General features: G+C 45.0%; 1 protein-coding gene and 1 long non-coding RNA gene across 2 annotated transcripts in view; one reads left to right on the plus strand and one right to left on the minus strand.

The window, feature by feature from the left end:
- Positions 1 to 12,483, plus strand: part of nrxn3b (neurexin 3b) — a 322,512-nt gene extending 310,029 nt beyond the window's left edge. Inside the window, exon 25 of the mRNA XM_030109917.1 lies at positions 11,404 to 12,483. Coding sequence (XP_029965777.1) covers positions 11,404 to 12,389 — 986 coding nt within the window. The 3' untranslated portion in view covers positions 12,390 to 12,483. The remainder of the gene's footprint in view (positions 1 to 11,403) is intronic.
- Positions 1,164 to 20,558, minus strand: LOC115401642 (uncharacterized). Its single transcript, XR_003932981.1, has 3 exons — positions 20,545 to 20,558; positions 2,368 to 2,370; positions 1,164 to 1,250 (listed from the first exon to the last, which is right to left on the minus strand). It is a non-coding gene; the product is annotated as an uncharacterized LOC115401642 (long non-coding RNA).
- Between the last annotated feature and the right edge of the window lie 248 nt (positions 20,559 to 20,806).

Raw genomic sequence — 20,806 nt, forward strand, 5'->3', positions numbered from 1 at the left:
CGAGGACTTCTCAGTGTGTATCAAAAGTTTTTCAGAAGTCTTTGGAGCTGGATGAAAGCAGTGTGAATAATTTTCCACATGCATAGCGGACTCCTCTGGAGGAAGCTGCCGCTTTGACTTTAGAAATAAGCACAACCTCTGTTCCAGAAAAGCTGGGACATTATGAAAAAACGCCAATAAAAACCACATATAAAGATGTCCATTAAATTCTGTTTGAGAGGACAAAGAAAGCAGATTAAATGTTAAAACTGAGACATTTCATTCTGTGTAATGAGGCACTATTTTCAGAAAAGCAGGACATTTCAAATAATTACTGTAGTTTTTCTGGACTGTTTTGTTCCAGAACATGTAAAATGTATTGTTTTCTTACTTAAACACACGGTTCCTTCCTTTTAAAGGATAAAGTGGATAGGACATCTCCCCCGAGTGACAATAACAGCATCACGCCTTGTTTTCAGCTGTGATGGAAAGTTCCATAACAGACGGCGTTACTTCACCAGCGTCCGCTTTAAATGATCCTCAAAAACGGAGATTTTTTCCCAGAATTTCTCAGGAGTAGCGAACACAACACACCACTGAGACCCAAACCGGGATTCCGCCTTGTTGTGATCAAACTAGCCTTAAAACAAAATGTCTCAATTTCAACATTTAACCAGCCGTTTTGAAGTAGCTTCCCTCGTCTGTTGAGACGTCGTTTCCACGACGTCCCAGCTTTTCTGGAACTGCGGCTGTGAGCGCACTGAGCGGACCGACCTCACCTGGACAACAAGTTACACTTAGCTATGGGGCCACTGGTCGCAGACATGGCGCCGCGTTGATACTAATTTTTGTTCTCTCAGCATTCGTTGGAGAGCCAAAAAAACTTTACTCAACAAAGTACGAAATTAGTATCAAGCCCCATGTCGCCCGCACTGATGCTTCAAAATGTATCTGTCCTGTACATGGTTGATTTCCTCTTGCTGTGCGTGTGTGCGTCTCTCTTGACAGAGGATACATTTTGAGATTCTTTCGAGAACAAAGATGCTTTCAGCCTCTAGATACTGTGATATGTAGCAGACTAACTGCAACAGAGCCTCTTCCTCCCTTCTTCTTCTTCTCTTGTTTGTACCTCTGTTTCCTTCGTCGGAGGCTTGCCTTACCTGAAACATTCTAATAGAGAACAGATATCCTCGAATTTCTGTGCGCATCGTCTCTCTCTCCCTTCCTCCCTGTTATACACACACACATACACCCACACACACACACACACACTCCCACTATCACTTTGTGATTACACCAAAGTGATAAGAAATTTACACAGTAGGGTTTGAAAATAATACCAAAATAAATCAATAAGATAGCTAGATGAAATGCCTCACATTTAAAAGGAGTGGTTATTTTTGAGGCAACTTGGGTTTGGACGAGTCGGAGGAGGAAAAGAAATTCTTTAAAAAAAGCAGCCGTCAATCACATGTCGGCTGGCGCGCATCCTAATAGCAGGCAGAGGATCCCGGAGACCGCCAGCCGGATTGAAACTGACTCGGTATTTGAAAGGCGGCTCCCTTCAGGCTCCCTGGAAATCATTGGCAGATCGGGCGGGTTGATTGCCTCGCCTCGCCGTCCTTCAGAAACAGCGGCGCCGCACGCTAATTGACGGCGCGCTAATCTAGCTAAACAGGTCTCGGGTTAACGCAGAGCATATGTCCACTCTTCGCAGCGGATAACGAGACCCGAGCCGCTGCCCTTTCACTTCGTCTGCTGCCGCGGAGCACGCCACATAATCGAGCGTTTCTTTATTTCTCACGGAAATCGGAAAAAAAAACTTCTCCAGATACTCGCTTCATCGTTTTTTTTACGTCTTTTTTTAACAAAAGACCTGGAATCCTTATTAGCAATGCTTTCCTTCAAATTCCCTTTTTTTTCCTTCTTCAAACCCAAGTATTCTCAAACGGAAGTGAAAAGAAGCCAGCACAGTCCAAAGGGAGCACGGTGCCCTCATCTCATATAGTGGCAATACACACAAACACACACTCACATACACACTCATGCATACTGTACATTCCACCATGTTGACACAGAAATTCATTCCCTCATTCCTCGTCCCGCTTCCAGTCGTATGAACTAGTTGCATGACATGACGTTGGTTTCTTTTCCGTTGCATTTTGGTTCTTTTTTTGTTTGTTTTTTCTTTTTCTGTGCTCCACATATGAACATCTCTCTTCTGTATCGGTTTGGACCCGACTGAGGGTTTCTTTTTATTTTATCATTGATTTGTTTTCTTCATTTTGATTTTAATTTGGGATCGGGGAGGGTTGAGTAGAGAAGGGTGATTTTATTTCCTTGTTTTGTTGTGGGTTGTTTCATTCTCATCATTATTATTTCACCGACGTCCTCACCATCCGTCGTCCATCCTCCAAGCAAGGATAGATCCGCTCCTCCCGTTTTTGCCTCATCTTGTGCCGCATGAACTTTTGGTGGTTGGAAAATTTTAAAGTCCTCCCCCTCTTCCTCCTCCTCCTCCCTCGTTTTCCTTCAACTCATCAAGTTTGTGTTCATGTTTTTTGGCTTCTAAAGAGACGTCATCCCACCAGCCCCCCCCCCCCCCCCCCCCCCCCCACCTCCTTCCATTGTCGATACAACCTCGGGAAATGAACGGCAACAAAATCTTTTCTTGCCATCACCCTTTTTTTGGGCCTTGTGCAGGCGATCCCATTCTGTCTCAAGAAAGTTGTGTGTGAAAGAATGCCCCCCCCCCCCCCCCCGACCTTCCCCCGCCCTCCCACCTCCTCCTCCGTCTCCCACCTTCTTTCTGATCGTACCCTTCCTCCTCCTCCTCCTCTCCTCTTCCTCCTCCTCCTCCTCCTCCATCCCGCCTCACCCCACCTTCTTTCTTTTCGCCGTTCTGCATATACATGTCTGTTTGAATGCAGATGGCATAAAAAGACTTTTATTGCCACAAAGTATATCTGTTTTTCTATTTCTATCTGTTGCTCCAAGTAGAAGGCATTTGTGGCATGCACACTGTCACTGGACTGTACCCGCAGCAGCTCCGTAGACTAGCTATAAGCCCCCCCACCCCTCACCCCTCCACCCCACCCACACCACTACCACCCTCCCACCCCACCCACCAGCCCGCCCCCCCCCCTCCCCCCCCCCCCCCTCCGCCCGCCACCCCCGGCTTCTGCATGGATATGATTGGCGTCCATCCAGCGTTCTGCTTCCTCTCCACCCATGAGTCTCCCCCCCCCCCACCTGGCTTCTACTACATGTTGTAGGTGTGTGCTGAGGGGGGGGGTGGGGCTCCTCCTCCTCACGTGGCAGCCCCCCCTCCCCCTGTGTCTGTGCCCGTTGCCTGCTTCTTCCTGTCAGCGCTCCGTCTGCGTCTGAATGTCCTGTCTGCACCCGCGTGGTCGTGTCGTCTGTGTGTTTAAGAAAAGAAAAAAAAAAACACTGGTTAAACCTTACCTTCTACCCCCTCTTCTTACCCCCCCCCTCCCTCCAACTGTGAGTTCCACAAGAGAGCCAAAACACAGCGTGCAGAGAGAAGCTCGGCGAATTCTCCAGAGAATAAATCCACTAGCCTGTGGAGGCTAAATCAATGGGATGCTCAGTTTGATGGAAACCAAGTCAATTTGTGATTTAATTTCACAGTGATTAATAGTGTTGCAGCCTGTCGCCACCGTGTAATCGCAGCAATTTTGTGATTAATAAGTAATTATTTTGTCGTAATTGATGCAAATGATGCTCATAAAGTCATAAATTAAAACATTTGAATCCGATAAACATTATTAGATCTGATGCCAACAGGATAGAACTCTTTTTTAAAATTTCTTTAATGAGACAGATCCATAGACGTGAGAAAATATCACTGCTGCAGCTTAGTCAGATGCTGAATGGTACCGTGAACAAATTATTCATGTACAAAGTCTGATATTTTCACCTACTGTCTTCACTTCATGCATGTCACTCACACTGTGAAAACCTTACATTAACATGAAAACAATCAGAACAGCTGAAATAAACTCGAAACGTGCAGACAGCTACCAGAACTTTCAGACTATAAGTCAGTCTTTTTTTTCTTCTTTTTTCTTTTTGAGTCATGCACCTTATATCAACAAGCGACAAAAAGTTTACAAACTGTTGCAGTGATGAAGAAAACCATAATCACTGACTGCCAGAGCAAAGCAACACATTTCTACGTGGTGTGGAATACCGAGGGGAAGGTCTAATGTCAACCATAAAACTGCCAATTTTGAGAATACAGACTGGGAGTCATGTCACTCTGAAGGCCGCCATTGAAAGTTATACTCTGGAAAATACAATAATTAGTGTCAATTTAGGAGCTCTGAATCCAACGCCATTCAATCTGAGTGCCATGTCATGTCGAGTTAACTGATGCAGAAATGAGGGGAAAAAAGTCTTAAAGTAACATTTTTTAACCAACAGTTTTTTGCTCCTCAGCAAACAGAAAATTTCAAAGCTGAATAAAAATCTTGAGTGAAGCTAAAACATCATTTCCATTGGTTTCCTGGCTGTTTTGAAAAAAAGTATCCTGAGAAACAGAGAATTCAAATGGCTCCATTGGAGCTCTCCTCTTTCCAACAACTTCTAAACTTTCATCTCGGAGTGTTTGATATACAATGATTCAGTGCTACTATTCTCACAGTTTGTTTGACAACCCTGCCTAAGATGACGAGGTGCGATATAAAAAGACCGAGGTGTCTGGTGTGCTTCAGCACTTTAAAGCTCATTGTTTTGGTTTGTCAGCCAACAAAGTTTGTGTTTTGTTCGGCTCCTCCGGTTTTTATCAAAGTTGCAGCGATCAGATGCTCAAAGCGTTTAGGACACTGGTATTTCCCTCCAGAGCGAGAAGAGCCCAAACCAACAGAAAGAGTCAGGGAAAGTTGTTATCGTCCCTAAAGAAAATCAATATTGACTGATAGGAGATGAGAAGCACATCCCAGCAGATGTTATGTGAAGCAGTGAATCACCCAGAATCCTCTTTAAACTTAGTTTCTGTTGAGCTGCAGGATGCCGGGTGACCTTACCTCTGTTGTGACTGAAATTTCAGCTTTTCTGAGCAACAACCGACATTGAGGCCCCCCCCCCCCCCCCCCCCCCCCCCCCCCCGCAAAAACACACACAGATCCTCCAGCCTCTGATCAAACGGGACAAACATCTCCTATATGCACAGAATTCTCTTCATCTCATCAGTTTTGGGTCGTAGATCTTTGATTTAGACTCATTTCTGTGATTTCGTCATTGCTTCACACTGAGACCAAAGTGTGAGCGACGCGATGAGGCCCGATCGTGATGGATCGCCGGGTTTAATCGTGGCATCGGTCATCAGCCTTCCGTCAAGCCGCCCCGTCCGGCCGTCGCTCCGGAGCGGGCCTTAGATCAGCTTAAAGGTTAACCAGCTGACACGTGTCCCCCGGGTGCGTAGATGCGGCCTCACGGCCGTACAGGAAATCAACCACGCCTGCTGGACATGCCTGCCAATTCCATACGCCGGGTTTCCGGCCGGTCACATGATGACGGATTAGCGGCTGCCGCTTCAAAGAGCAACTGCAAGCCCGCTCGGAGCGGAGACCCCCGCAGTGCTGGAGCAGTAATCACAACATTGTTAAAGTTTCTGGTATTGAAACGACTGTGCATCGATTAGAAATTAGGCTTCCCTCAGCAGGGGTGTGCAGAAGCCAGATAAGATGATTTAAAGTGCTTTAAACGGACATGTTTCTTAAAAGCTCAGCGCAGCGATCTAATCCCTGCCATGTCCCTTTAAATGTGTCCACGCTGAGAATCTGCGTGTTGCAGGCTCTCCGCTAATCGCCTCCCTACCTGTAGTAGGTGGAGGTGAATGAATCTGCTGCAGCAGGCCTCCCGCCACAATGCGTTCGCCACAATGGGATTTCAGGGCCCCCAAACCACTGACTCACCTACAATTCACAGCATCGAAATCTCAGGCGCTCCGTTCATCCACGGTCGGCGCCGGTGCACCGGCTTTCACGGCGTGGCGTCGTCAAATCCCACACGCGGCGTCGGGATTCATCTCCGTTCAGAAGTCTCAGCAAACGCTGGATGGACACGGGGATCAGGCCGCCGAGGGAAGAGAGGGGGAGCGAGGGGAAAGTGCTGCTTTGAGCTTGTTTTGCATCTGCAGCCTTCGAGCTGCTGAGGCAGTCAATCAGGCGTTTAGTCGTAACTACATTTACTTTTAATTCTCCCTCAGAAGCCCACAGCGGCGGGCAGCAGATAGCGTCTGTCCTACATGGCATTTTGAAAAGAGGAGCCGCTTCAAAATGAAGTTTGTTTTATGTTTTCTCATTTGTGTCGATGAGTTTTTCTCATTGAAGGCCACTCAGCAGGCACAAAGAAACCCTTGTTAAAAAACAAAACAGAGAGAGAGAAAGAAGGAGCACACAGCGACCGGCTGCAGGTCTAGCCGAGTGGAGAATTATTTGCCAGTGAGGCAGGGGCTTAGAATAAAATCCCCATCCATCTCGACGAGTTCGGAAAACAAACGCAATCTGCTTGAGCAAACCCATTAGAAACCGGAGTGTTTGTCTGCCTCGGAAATGCAGCAAGACATGCAACGCTTGTGCAAGAGCTTACACGGGATTAAAGTGTTTACCAAAACATCAAGGTCCTCCGCGCTGACTTTACTGGAGACCCTGACGGCAGCGATTCTTCCCCGTCCAAACGTCTTGTTGATATAGCACAAAGCTAACAGTCGCTGAAAGCCGTTGGCGGAGAATGTGGAGTGAAGGGATGCAAACAGGGCAGAGACAACGAGGGCAGAGTCAGACAAATAAAGCCGCGGCTGAAAACATTTACCTGGCCCCGCCGCTGTTGATCCAGCGGCTGGAGCAGCCTCGGTTCTGTTATTGAATTGTGATCTTGTCTTATGCAACCGGAGCCGAGGCTGAGGAGATCAGGGTGATGCCGTGGGAAGCTGCTGTGTGTCGTGTCAGACGCGACCGCGCTGCGCCCGGCATGCTCGGCCGGTCAGAAAATCCACATTTAAGATGTCACTGTCGATAATATGCAGTCAGTTCGGTGTGACAGATGCCATATTTACGACACAATGCCGTGCTCACAGGCGCCGCTTCGCTCAATGAACCGATCTGCTCCGGAGGAACCAAAACACACTTCACTCACTTCAGCATTGTTCTTCTGGAAAGAAAGTGATTTTTATTAAAGATTATTTAGCTTAAGCTACAGAACCTCTTCACCATATTGTGACGGTCTATATATTTACAATATTGACTGAACATTGGATATGATTTAGCTCATAAACTTACACAAAACAACAGAATCAACATTTCTGCTTGTAGTTCATGCTCTGTAAGTTTGAATTGTTTAAACACCATCTGTGGACTTTGTTTTATTCCTAAATATTACTGTAGTATATTGAAACCATGCAGAACAAACTAATTGAGTTAGCAAGTGGTCAACACCACTACCAAGAAACCACTGACTAAAGGCAATGTGTTGATTTTTCACTGGCTAACAGCAAAATATCGATATGGCAGGTCAGTCCTAGCACATCACTAAGCTTTAACATTAATCGTCTGGTCAGTGTATGCTGTCGTTAAAGCTATACGATTAGCTACATTGGCATCAATCAGTATTTAATATTTTGCAACTTGATGATCAAAATTCATTTCTTTTCCTAGTAACAGCTGCAGCCACTAGAAAACTGAAAACTATGCTAGTATTAATTTTGTTAACATTTTAACTAACGTGGTTTATTTCTGGCATCATATGCAGATGAAGCTTTCATATTGTTCTTCACGGGTTCTTTTTTTAGAATTCAAGCATCCACATCTATGTTTAGACCAAAAATAAATATAAAATCACATTCTGGTGACTCAATACACCATCCTGTGGTAGGAAATGGTATTACAAGCCATGTGCGGTTAGCTTGCTAATTCCAGTAGATATTTCTGTGGCACAAAAAAAAAAAGTTTGTTATTTTTGATTGTGTTTTTAGCATTTTTAAAGATATTGAACATAAAATATCCTCTAAATTCATTAGTTGTAAAATTCAAACCCACAGCGTAGCGCCCTCTTGTGGAACTCCAGACGTTTTGTCTGTCAAACGAAGGCTGTTGGTTATGCACATACCACAAAGCATCTGAAAATATGAATAAATGTCAGCTCATTAATTATCCCTTTGCTTCCCCCCTTGATTAATTAGTGAGTGTGGCGAGCTAAACGCCACTTAGTCGTTCCTCTGTGTCACCCATGGTGTGACCTTCTCCCTTTGTTAACCGCTAATCAACGATTCCTTTGCTCGAGAAATACCCCACAGCCCTTTGGTGGCAGTAACCTTTACTGGCCTTTGACTCCTCCCCCACCTTAAGCCCCTCCCACTGACCTTTCCCCCGGCTTGCTGTACTGTTATTGTATATTACTTTCCCTAAATGCAACTTACTTAAGCATGCATTAACCCAACTTCTTATAGTGAAGCTAAAATCCAAAGGAAAGGGAAAAAAAGAAGAGCAAAAACATGTCCAATTAACCTTCCTCTCTCTCTGACGTACATCCAGATTGCACGCCCTGTCCCGTGTTTTAAAATACTAACAAGAGAAATGTACTGCAGTAACTAATAATAAAGTGTTTATTATTAGTTAAGCGAAGGTGGTGACACTTTGCCTCTAAACTGTCCCCCCCTCTCTTTGTCTGCCTCAGTGTGTGCTTTCTGGTTGTTCATCTTTGATAGTGTGAGAAATTTGATGCCTTTCGTTCTTGCTTGCTAATCTGTGAATATATATTAATATATTTTTTTTTTGTCTTTTTTTGGTTGCATATATGTCGACGCACATATATGTGAATCTGTCTTGTTTCTTCTCTGAAAATGTTCAAATTTTAACTCTGCTAATTTGCTAAGGATCACTATTGCCGATGTTATGATGATTTCCTCCCTGATTAGAGCAACGCTTCCTCTTTTCTCTATGAACTGACCGTCGTTCACAAAGTGTTTTCTCTTTACATTGGCTCCCTAAATTCACTGCTATTGGACTCACAAATTCACGCACTCATAGAGAAAAAAGAGAAGACGCCTCCAAAGTAGACCCTCACCACTATCTGTGAAAAACTGTTCCAAACTTGTTTCTCTGCTAATCTCTGCTAACTCAGTAGCCATCTGACGATTGATAAATTTGGATTGAAATCGATGAATGAGTCTGTTTACTCTTCGTGCATGGCAAAGAAGTTGCAGCTTAGGGTTTGTAAAACTGTCAGTGTTGAGAGTGCTGTTCTCTTTTGTAGATGGGCATGTATATGCTCATTGTTTGTATATCCCCATCCCTTCCTTACAGCCAAAAGCTCTAATGCCGCCCGACCGCTTCGTGCCGCCTTTACATGGACATGGCAACTGATGTACACGTTCACCCCCATCTATGTCATTTCCTTCCTAGTATGTTCATAGGTCCCGCCTCCCGTCTCACACCCCCTTCCTACCCCCCCAAAAAAAGTACCCCTTTACTTAGAGAATCTAAGATATGTACAGTCGTCCATTTGTTCAAAACGAATGAACAAGTTAAAAAAAACAAAGAAAAAAAAAAAAGAAAAAGAGTCATCCAATCAGGCTGTAGATATTTATGGAGAGACTTAACAATCAAAGAAGAGTTATAGATATACCGTTTTCTCTTTTATACAAACGATTATGAAAAGAACAAAAAAAAAAAAAAAAAAAAGCAGAAGAGTTATCCTGAACAGAATGGTGAAGATTATTTTTCATGTCATGATGTGTGGATGTATGTGTTGTTGCCTCCCTGTACCATCCTGTCTAAAAAGAGAAATATATACTACTTAATCAGAAGAGAAAAGAAAAGAAACTAACCTAACTTGTCCAAAGGCATTCTTACACAACTTTCTTTTGTAAATTTTTTTTCTTCCTGCCAAAATCATGCGGGCAATTTGTTGATGTAAGTTGACAAATCTGATGGTATGCTTTCTTCCTTTCAAAACTGTTTCTTTTTTTATTTAGTTTGTTTTGTTTTGTTTTGTTTTTTTGAAATAGGCTTTTATGATTTCTCAAGCTGACTTTGTTCTGTTTTCTTTTATTTCTTGTTTTCCTACTTCTTACTAATCCGTTTTCTGGATAGCTCTATCTGTGGCTTTACTTTGTGAATGTTTCTTACAATGTTTGCTCTAACTCTGAACTCTTTTTGCAATGCCTTAATTATTATTTTCCGTTTCCTTCATTTCCCGTTGTGTTCTTCTTCATTTCATTTGAATTTTTTTTTTTCCTTTCTCCTTTCGTTCTGTTTTTGTTCCAAAAGGTTTGCATCTCTTTATAGTGCCCTGTTTGTGAGCCTTTGCAATGTTATCCAAACAAGCCACTTTGGCAAGAGGATACGCAGCTTCAGCCGACATCTGAATGTTTCGAAGGCTTTCCGGAGGGCGGAGGGCGGGTTGATCTCACGAAGCTGACGTGGATTTATTAGGAATAGAGGGGAGCGGGCTGAGCTTTCAGTCCTTCGGTTGGTAACGTTGCGACAAGAGCAAGCAAACATTCAGGTGTCGCTGAACTGCCCGCTGACTTTGTGCCACTGTGGTAACTGTAGGGGTCAAAAGGCAAGAGGCTAGGGCAAATAGGGGAGCCCACTAATGCTGAAGACTAAAAAGAAACCCTAACCTCGAACTCTCTCGTTTATTTCCGTCATTTTTGGCCTAAGTTTTGCAGTGTCAGACTTTTGTTCGCATTAATTCTCTTGTGTAGGTCGACAGGGTCAACAAGCAGCCACACACCTTCCAAACGCTTTCTCATTTCAGACCCAGTTAACTCGCTTTCAAGCCCACTGGTTTTCCACATGAATCGAAAACAAATTCCAGCACCAGCTGCTTCTTTCTGTCTGCCGAGCACAACTCCGGCTGCTCGTAGCTTTTCGTTGTGGATAAACGGAACCTGCCTCTTAAAAGCCTGAAGTTCTCCCGCAAACAGACGCTCGGCAGGACCGAACACGGAGCCACAGACTGCGTGACGTCGCAATTAATTTACTGAAACACGATAAATGGTGAATTTAATTGCAGCACAAAGATATGATTTAGTTTGTAGAACACTGGAAAGAAATAGAAGTACAACCAGTAGGCGTCAGTTTAGCGTGGCTCACCCTTGTGCATCCCTCAAAGCCTTTTGATGCAATGTAAACTTGATTTCTGGCTGTTGTTTTCTTTTGGTTTGGGACTTGTTTGGTTCTGAGTTTGGTTGTTTTTGCACTGGTACAGTATTTTGCTTTTTCTTTCTTTCTTGGTTTTACCTTTGGTTCATTTCCTCCATTTGTTGAGCTTTGCTTTTTTCTTTTCTTTGTTTCCCGGTTCTTTTGATGTCTGACTGCTTCTTGCTGTGCTGCTGGGGGGGGGAAACCTTCGCAACCCTTCTGACTTGCTTTCTCTTTCTCTTTCACTTTCCAGGAGGGGAGCTAGTCATCCCCGTGCTAGTCGAGGACCCCATAGACATCCCTTCTGTATCCACCCGTTCTCCCTTCATCCCCTTCCCCCCAACCCTCCGCCCCGTCCTCACCATTATTGAGACCACCAAAGAATCCTTGGCCATGGCCACTGAGGCGGGGGTACCTTGCTTGTCGGACCGAGGCAACGATGATTGTGATGATGGTGATGGTGGTGATGATGGTGATGATGATGATGATGATGGCATGGTGATTTCGGGGTTTGGCTCTGGCGAAGCTTTCGACTCAAGCCTGCCCCCGACTGACGATGAAGATTTTTACACCACCTTCTCCCTGGTAACAGATAAGATCTTGACCACATCGGCTTATGAAGGCGGCTACAAAGCCCTCGCGCCCAAGTGGGAGGCCAAGGACTTAAGGCCTAGCAAAGCCTCCGAGGCAGGTAGGACTACACCCACCTCGCCTCTGCCCGATCTCCGGGGCACGCCACCGGCGGCGGTCCCCTCGGACACGCCACCCAAGCTGCCCGCCGGGAAAATGAACAACCGCGAGGTAAAACCCCCGCAGCCGGACATAGTCCTGCTGCCCCTGCCCACGTCCATCGATATGGACGGGACCAAGCCGAGGGGCCCCTTCATCACCTCGCCCATGCTGCGCACGGTGCCCGCCGCGCTGCCCACGGTGCCCGGCGTGGTGCGGCGGGTGCCGCCGGGGGCCTCGGAGGTGATCCGGGAGTCCAGCAGCACCACGGGCATGGTGGTGGGCATTGTCTCAGCCGCCGCCCTCTGCATCCTCATTCTCCTCTACGCCATGTACAAGTACAGGAACAGGGACGAGGGTTCCTACCAGGTGGACGAAACACGCAACTACATCAGCAACTCGGCGCAAACCAACGGCGCTGTGGTGAAGGATAAAGCACCCAGCGGCAGCGCCAAAGGCAGCGCCAGTAGCAAGAGACCGAAAGACAAGGATAAGGAATACTATGTATAGAAATCAAATCATTTCCCAACACATGAAAAAAGAGACTGTTTGGAACACAGTTAGAAACATTTTGACAGTACCATATTGGCAACTGTGATTTAAAAAGAATTAAATCTCTTGAGAACTCGGCACGTGCTGGGTCACTGAAACATTTACAAAAAGAACCTTGGCTTACAGAAGCACATTTACTATTGTAAGCACAGCGGCTTTGCTGGGACTCGACGTCGGACATTCATGAAGGAGTCCCTGCTGGAGACATTTGGCAGTGTGAATAACATCGCTTGACACACCGCAACAGGACTGTTGCCAGGTGTGTGTGTGTGTGTGTGTGATCCTTGGAGTTCTAGCGACCTTTGTCCATTGTAACCCTGTAAAATACGATCACTGTCATTTCGGCCATTCTGAGCATGCATGTGAGGTGTATGTGACGTGGTGCTGGCATCTGTGTAAGTGAGGGACCTCAAGAAACTATGATTGTCGGGAAGAGTCGGAAGTCAAAAACCTGATTTCGCGTTAAAAAAACGGTTTCATTCAATGTAGCTTTCATGGATGCGGTAAGAGGTAAAGTATACATGTACTTTAAAGCCGTCTTTTTCAGTTCAGCTTCGTTTTTTTTTGGTTCTTGTTTTATTTATTCATTCAGTAATTTATTTAATTTATACTCTGGGGATTGTTGGCAGGGCGATGGCCGATCAGGTGTCGATGTGCTGAAGCAGGACGGGATACAGAAGCAGTGTATCTCCATAGCTCCCCTCCCTCCCTCCCTCCCTCCATCCCTCCCGTTCGGTTCAGGATTGGACTGCCGTGCACGGCGTCCAAATCCTAGACAGCGTTCAAGCGTGCGAGAGTGGAACCGCCAGGCGAGAATGTTGTTTCATTGTTGTTTCTCTAAACTCGAAGGCATTGTTTTCTTCCCTTTGTGTGAATTTTTGTTTTGTTTTGTTTTGTTTTGTTTTCACTTGTTTGAGTCAGGTTTTCTTTCCTGATGCGCCGTGGCAAAGAGCATCATCATGGTCCGTGTCTGGCAGAGATGTAATTGTCACAATCTTCAAAGGAAAAAAAACAAAAGAAAAGAAAAGAAAAAAAATCTCCAGGTGTGAACAAGTGTGATTCAATCTATTGTCACAGACGACTGTGTCAAAAACAGCAAATATGTTTACATATTTTGTTACATCTCGCCGTTGTGCTTTGCAGGTCAATATTGTACAGGAAACTCGAGGGTTTGTTGGGTTTTTGTTTCCCCTTGTTTTTTTAGAATCTTCTTCCTGTCTAGGCCAACCACCTGATTTAATCACTCTGCTGTAGCAACATGGCAACAACAGCAAAAAGAAGAAGAAAAAAAAAAATCTTTTTTTTTTTTTTAAACTGTTTTTCCTGTTAACGCCTGGAGGTGGGAAATGATGTACACAGGAGCGTTTTGTTTAGTCAGGGAAGCAAATGTTTGTTAGATTAGACGTGTAGTCTCTCTGGATGGTGTTTCTCTCTACAGTCGCATGAATATCCGACCATCGGGACAGCTGTCAGTCAAATAGGAAACACCTCCCCCCTCAGATCTTGTGTTAGGGACTCCTCCTGCTCCCCTTTCTCCTGATTCTGACTTACTTTCGTCATGTTATTTATTTTTTTATTGGAAATTTAAAAAGAAAAATACCGAATAAGAGAATAAAGACGGATTACGATGGATTTGGAGATCTATTGCTAGCACCTTACTGACTAACAGGTGTTTGTTTTTTTATTTGTTTTTTTTTTAACTGTGACGTCTTGTCTGCTCAACTCGTAGTTTTATTTATTTATTTTGCATTTGTCTCTCTCTTTCTTGTACAGCTAATTTCATGTCTCATTTCTATGACATTGTCTCCCAGCAATATGTTGTTAGTCTTTTTTTAATTATTCTCATTATTTATGTCATTATTTATTGCCGAGGTTCTTTGTTCTCATTCACTTCCATGCAGAACCAGTCAGTCGGTGTGTATGTTCACTTTGATTTTTTTTTTTTTTTTTTTTTTGTGTTGGTACTTGGCTTTTTTTTTTTTTTTTTCCCAACCAGTTATTATTGTCTTCTGCTCCTTTTGACTCCAAACAATTCCCAGAAATAAAAAGAAAAAAACTGTTGTTCCCAAATGTTTGCAGACGTGCGGGGTGGCTGTCACTCACTGGTGTGAACGCGGGAGGTGGATGGAGGGAAGATACCATCGCCTCGCTGATTTCCTTTTATACCAAAGAAGTGGTATCATTTCTATTCAAATGAAGTCTGCGGCTCAACGCTGTCATTTACCTGCAGACGATTATGCAGATTCATACACTGTTCATTGATGCACTGAGGAGGGGGAAAGAAGAAGAAGAAGAAGAAGAAAAAAAAGGGGAGAAAACCGTTATTAGAAGGTCTCGAAGTCTTGGTAACCGAGGAATGGCTTTGGGTTTCTTTTTAGTCGGGCCTTTGTGAGACGCCACAGCCGAATGAGATTCCTCGCCGCCGCCATATGGCCGGGTTATGAGCCGCTCAATGGCAGCAGCACCTGCCTTCCCACCTCGTTTTTACACTGTCCATATTTCGAGCAAATGGGCTTTCAGAGAGCTGGTCATTAACTTGCAATGGCCCCATTGATGTCGGATATCACAGCCCCATGTGTGAGTATATCCCGCTCACACAATGACTACATATTAACTCATTCATCCTGCCACAGGCGACGCCGGCAAGGAGGCCAGCAGGGACTCGCTCGGCTGAGGGACTCTTTCCCTTTTTCCCTCCACACGCTGGAGCAGGGGGGGGGGGGGATTCTTTCTCTTTCTTTTTGGTGTTATTTCAGCGCCGAAAAATGGGTGGAAATTTGTTCTGCACAAGTCAACACGATAAAAAGTTAATGCGGAAGGAAACAACATCCAATTGAACAAGCGATGACACTGGAGCCATGTTTACAAAGGCAGAGAGCAGCGTGTGTGTGTGTGTGTGTGTGTGTGTGTGTGTTTATATTCACTGCACTCTGCAGTTCCCCTCAGCTTTATGGAGCGTGCTAGCTTCTTTCAGCGCTCTCCTTTTAGCGTTTTGCACACTTACGTCAGTGTTTTTAGCCACAAGCAGCTGTTTACCCGCACGGTAACGGGGGGGGGGGGGGGGGGGGGGGGGGGGGGGGGGGGGGGGGGGGGGAGGGAACCTCACAGCCTTTTTGTCCACCTTCACTTTTCTTAATTACTGAACCAACAGAACGGTTACCGGAGCTCAAGGACTCCAGAAGCATGCAATCACACAGCTTTAACTCCTCATGTGTCAGAACCTGCGGCTCTTCAGCCCCTCTGGAGATATTTAGAATGTAAGAGAAAAAGAACGAAAGAAAGAAACATGTAAATTAACATTTTCATCATGTTTTTTCAAATATTTGCCACCCAATCTTTCAAACGCACTTTTATCTCACAGCTCAAGGTGACAAAAAAGTGGGATTTTAAATGAAAGAACGGTTTCTCTGCTAAAATATGTGTCACATCCCTGTGTGTCACCTTCACGCTGCCTTTCACGTCGGGTGGGAAACAAAGCGCAGCTCTCGCTAAACTAACAATGATTAAATCTAAAGAAAAGTCGAAGAGTTTCATTCAGTGTGGGAAGACTCATTTTCTTTCAATGTCAACACCGCTGGTTTATCTGAAGGTTTGATACGAGGAGACGGACAACAAAGGCGTGTTGAAAGCCAGAGAAACTGAAAAACAGGCTAAAAGTTAAACAGTGAAAGCAGCTGAAGCTTCAGAAGAAAACAACCCAAAAGATTCCAAGTTAAAACGGCTAAAACAGATAAAAAGGCTGAAATAGCTAAATAAAAAAAAAAAAAAAACCTGCCTGAGATTACGTTTACATGGCATTTCAAGTGAAAAGGCTTCATTGGTGTGTTTTAGTTTTATAAAGGTTTCTCATTTACAGGATATCTTTTGAAACGAAGTCCGTTTACATGAAAATGTGAAAACAGCGCAGTTAGCATGTTGGGCCACTAGTGGGTGCTGTTGGTTCCCACAGCAGGGATGTCCTGATCAAATTGGTGGCTACCACATTGGTACTGCTTTTGATTGATTGGTTATCGGCCAATCCAGCCAATCACTGTGCCGATCTATTTCACTTCACCTGCCGTCTGCTGAGCATGCGACCTGCTGGAAATAGACAAATAACAACCAGGCGAGCAGCTTTAGCAATCCAGGCTAACATGTTAGCAGTCTGGAAGCAGAGTCCTCCCTCAGCGATCTGGATCTGCGTCGTGGTCCCTGACCTTTATTTACCATTTACTTAAAGCGATACTTCAACATTTTGGCAAATTGGCCCATTTAGCACAATTCCTTAGTCATTTCAAACAGCATACTTACTTTTTTTGTGAGGGCGAGCTGTTGTTTATTCTGTGGTGAGTCGGGGAAGGTTTTAGGGACGGACACAATGGAGGTGAATGGTATTTTTTGTTCCCTCTCGTCAAACTCATCAAATACACAATCCAACAACCCCAAAACACTTTGGTGGACACGTTATAATCCGCACATTCACTACGCTGTGAAATATTAATGCAAAATTACGAGATAGAGTTGTTTCTGCGAAGATTGCTAAAACGGAACTACTTACTAAACGTGGCGTCTGGGCGTAGTGATTTCAAAAGAAAAAGTAGTTCCCAGTATTTGCTTCAGTGTCGTAACGCTACAATATTATTTGTTGGTGTTCCACAGCGTAGTGAATGTGCGGATTATAACGTGTCCACCAAAGTGTTGTGGGGTTATTGGATTGTGTATTTGATGAGTTTGACGAGGGGGAAGCAAGAATACCATCCACTTCCATTGTGTCCGTCCCGAAAACCTTCCCCGACTCACCTCTGAATAAACAACAGCTCGCCCTCACAAAAAAGTAAGTACTCTGTTCGAAATGACTAAGGAATTGTGCTAAATGGGCCAATTTGCCAAAATGTTAAAGTATCGCTTTCAAGTTAAATACAAATTTTCAAGGTAAACCTTTTACTTTTTTTTTCTTCTATATTTGCAGTATGGCATTAGCAATGTAAGTATCATATTAGGATGGGGCGATACTCAAATCTGAAAAATCGGATCAATATCAGAGGCCGAAAAGTGCGATGAAGACTTCTCTACAATAAACAATCGTGAGAACACCGTCATTCATCTGGACCGATGGTGAAGTGGGATTGCCATTCAGGGTGATTCTAGACTCCAGACCTACCAAAGTTCCTGGACATGGAGTCATGACGCTCTGTAAAGTTGTGTTTCCCCAATTTCCACGGAGACACAGTCAAAATATTCCACCTTGAGAGACATTTGAGATCCCCAAAACACAATGAAAGTTTTGTTTTTGCACTTGAAAACATTGTGTGAATGCATCCCAAATGTACATGTAGTTAAACCGTCTTTCCACTGAAATCGGACTGATGCAGATCTTAACAAAAGTGAACTCGGGGAGGAAGGAACCGGGGACGGTGGACAGCTCAGAGACATCTGACATGTAGGAGCGTGGCGTGAGCGTTCTGCTGGACACAAAGCTACAGCACGGCCCACATCCGAGTCGACTGGCCTTTTTGAAATCACTCAATATTTATCTGGTCTTTTGTAAATTGAGCCCGAGGCTGCGGCGCGGCCGTGCACCAGTGCTCGAACCTTTCCACCTTCATCTCTCAGCTGTCAGGGCTGATTTATGTTGCGGAGCATCTGTCACAGACTCTCAGCCTCATTCACGGCATTACGGGCGGCGAGAGAAGCGGCGCCGGGTTTCTAATTGTGAGCTTGTATGAGAAAGAGAGCAGCTGCATAATGTAACGGTGCGACACGCCGGTGGAAACGAGTGAACTTCACCTGCACTGCAGACTAATAAAAAGGTGTGTGAGCTACTTAACACTGCTGACATGGAGCTGGAGGAGAAATAAAACAAGAGAGAGGAAAGTGACTGCAGAGTTCAGCCAAAGGATTAAACTGATATTTTACTAAAAAGGCTTTATTCCCTGTGTTTCCTTTTGATTCTGACACGAAATTATATCAAGTAGTGAACAGAAAATTGGATAAAATTAAAGAAAATATGTTTAGCAGATAATAATATGACATTGAATTTAATAATTTGAACTTTTTCAAGGTAATAAAGCCTGTATTTTAATAAAATGTCAATAGTGCAATAAGGTATTAGATCTGGGAATACAAACTCTGCAACACTTTCTGTCATGAATCAATCATGATCGCAAAAAAGTCTATTAAAATTTCACTACATTTTTTGGGAAGGCATGGCCTCGTTTACGCAACAATGTTTTCAAGTGAACAAGCAAGGCTAAGGTTGCGTTTTGTGTCTCTTTACTCAACAACATTGCTGTTAACATCAATCATCAATAGTTCTTCTACTCATAGAAGCAGATGGACAATAACAGCGTTTCGCTCCAGTGTCAAGACTCCCAGTCCATTTCCTCCTGGACTTGGTGGGTTTGTCGTTAACAGTCCATATTTGCCACTGTTCATGTTTACAGTATTGTTCTCCACACGCGTCTGATTTCATTACAAACAACTGATTCCTTCTCTTGGCCATGGCAGACAGCTCTCTGACCAACATCATCCATCTTCTGCACTGATTCATGCAGTTTGAAGTCCTGGGGGCCGCAGGCGGGGGCCAACCAGCGCTTATTACAGTGTGGGAGGACGAGCCCCCCCCGGCCCCAAACACACAGCAGCCCACCCAGCATTCTTTATCTATAGTCTTTATAGAGTCTATATTGTCTTTTCAAGGTTAATTCATCTGATTTACACTGAAATATGATAAAAATGTGTGTTTTATTGAACTGATTGACAGTTTTACTCCCTGATTTCTTCATTTCTCCCGATGGCCACACCACCCTGCAGCGGCTGTGCAGGACGCTAGAAGGCCGGATTTTGAGCAGAGCTGCATCCTGTGGAGCTCGTGCAGCTCCTCCTGGCACTGCCGGCTGCCTCGCTCAGGGTTTTTTTTTTTTTGCTATTTTCACAACCATTCGTCACTTTCAGATTTACACCAGCAGGGCGCCGGCGCAGGAAACGCTCCCACTTGATATTCACGAGCCGTTTGCTTACACAGTCGCTGGCTGACAAAAGTTTATTGATTGGGTTTTATGTGAGGCAACTACTTTTCCTTTTAGTCAAATTTGCAGGAGCAGATTACATCAATCCCGCCGATGTCGGCTGGATAATTCATACCCTAATTGACAGGAAAACAATTTACATTTGCTAATGGCTTCTCCAAATGGGTTTCTGTGTGCGTTTGGGCCGCATTAAGTGTGTGTATAGGGTCCGTGCAGCGCCCCCCCCCCCACCCACCACCACCGCGGCTTCATGCATTTAAAGGCTGACAGTTGACCTGTCATAAAATTTTACTCCAGCTAATGAACTGGCTAACGCCACTTACAGGCTTTATGGCGTGTTATTCCTTACAAATGAAGAGCGATGCTTCGGATGCGTGCACGGTTACATGTGTTGCTTGGTGTGCGGGTGCAGGAGGCGGTGAGGAGTCCAGTGGAGGGGGGGGGTGGGGGGGTGTGGGGGGGCGTCTGCAGCTGCAGCCGAATTATAGATCCCCTGTATGGATTGAGGAGATGCTCTTTCTCTGCAGACATGAGGAAGCAAAGCAGCTGCGAAGGCGACGCTGATCGGCCCTGACAGGTAAAATATGGGCCTGCTGACCTCATCTCCTGCATTATGGAGGGCATACACACACACACACACACACACACACACACACACACACACCTAAACACACACTGACTACAGCGTGTTTGTCAGGGCGATTAGAAAGGTTTGCACTTGTGTGGGTTAAGCATTCATATTCATGCGTCTCAGTGGGCGCACACGGCGATGCATTAGCAGAATAGTCAGGTGTGTGTGTGTCCATGTGTGTGTGTGTGTGTGGCTGCGGGGGGGTGGGAGGAGGGGGGGTCACACCTCCTCCTATTCTTCCGCTCCATCACGGCGCAGCCAAAGCTTTCAGTTAGTTCCTCGCCTCTAATTAACTGCCAAGATATGAATGCGCTAATCTGGGCTCTAAATCTTCAGTTCCATCGACAAAAGCTTTTTATTTTTCATTTTTTATTCACAGGCCGTCACACAGCTGCATGATAAGCAGGGAGGGGGCGGTGGACGCAGTGGACACAGTGCCATCTAGGGACAGGGGGGTGGCTTCATGCACACACACACACATACACACAAACACACACACACACAGTCAGGCCGCATGTCAAAGCGTGGGCCATAGAGGGGATACTCTCTCCTGGAGAAACAGCTATTTGAGAGATTTTTAGCCAAGCACCTACTCACCGGGTTCTAATTTTCCACTGGCGCTGCAGCAATATTACCATAACTCCGAATAGATCAGCGCTGAAGTGGAACCGAGTTTGATTCGGCCGGTTCCCTCAGACGGGAGCGAGCTAACAGGCGCGCGAGGATACGACGCTCAC

The sequence above is a fragment of the Salarias fasciatus genome, chromosome 15 (genome assembly GCF_902148845.1).
Source record: "Salarias fasciatus chromosome 15, fSalaFa1.1, whole genome shotgun sequence".
Classification (NCBI taxonomy): domain Eukaryota; kingdom Metazoa; phylum Chordata; class Actinopteri; order Blenniiformes; family Blenniidae; genus Salarias; species Salarias fasciatus.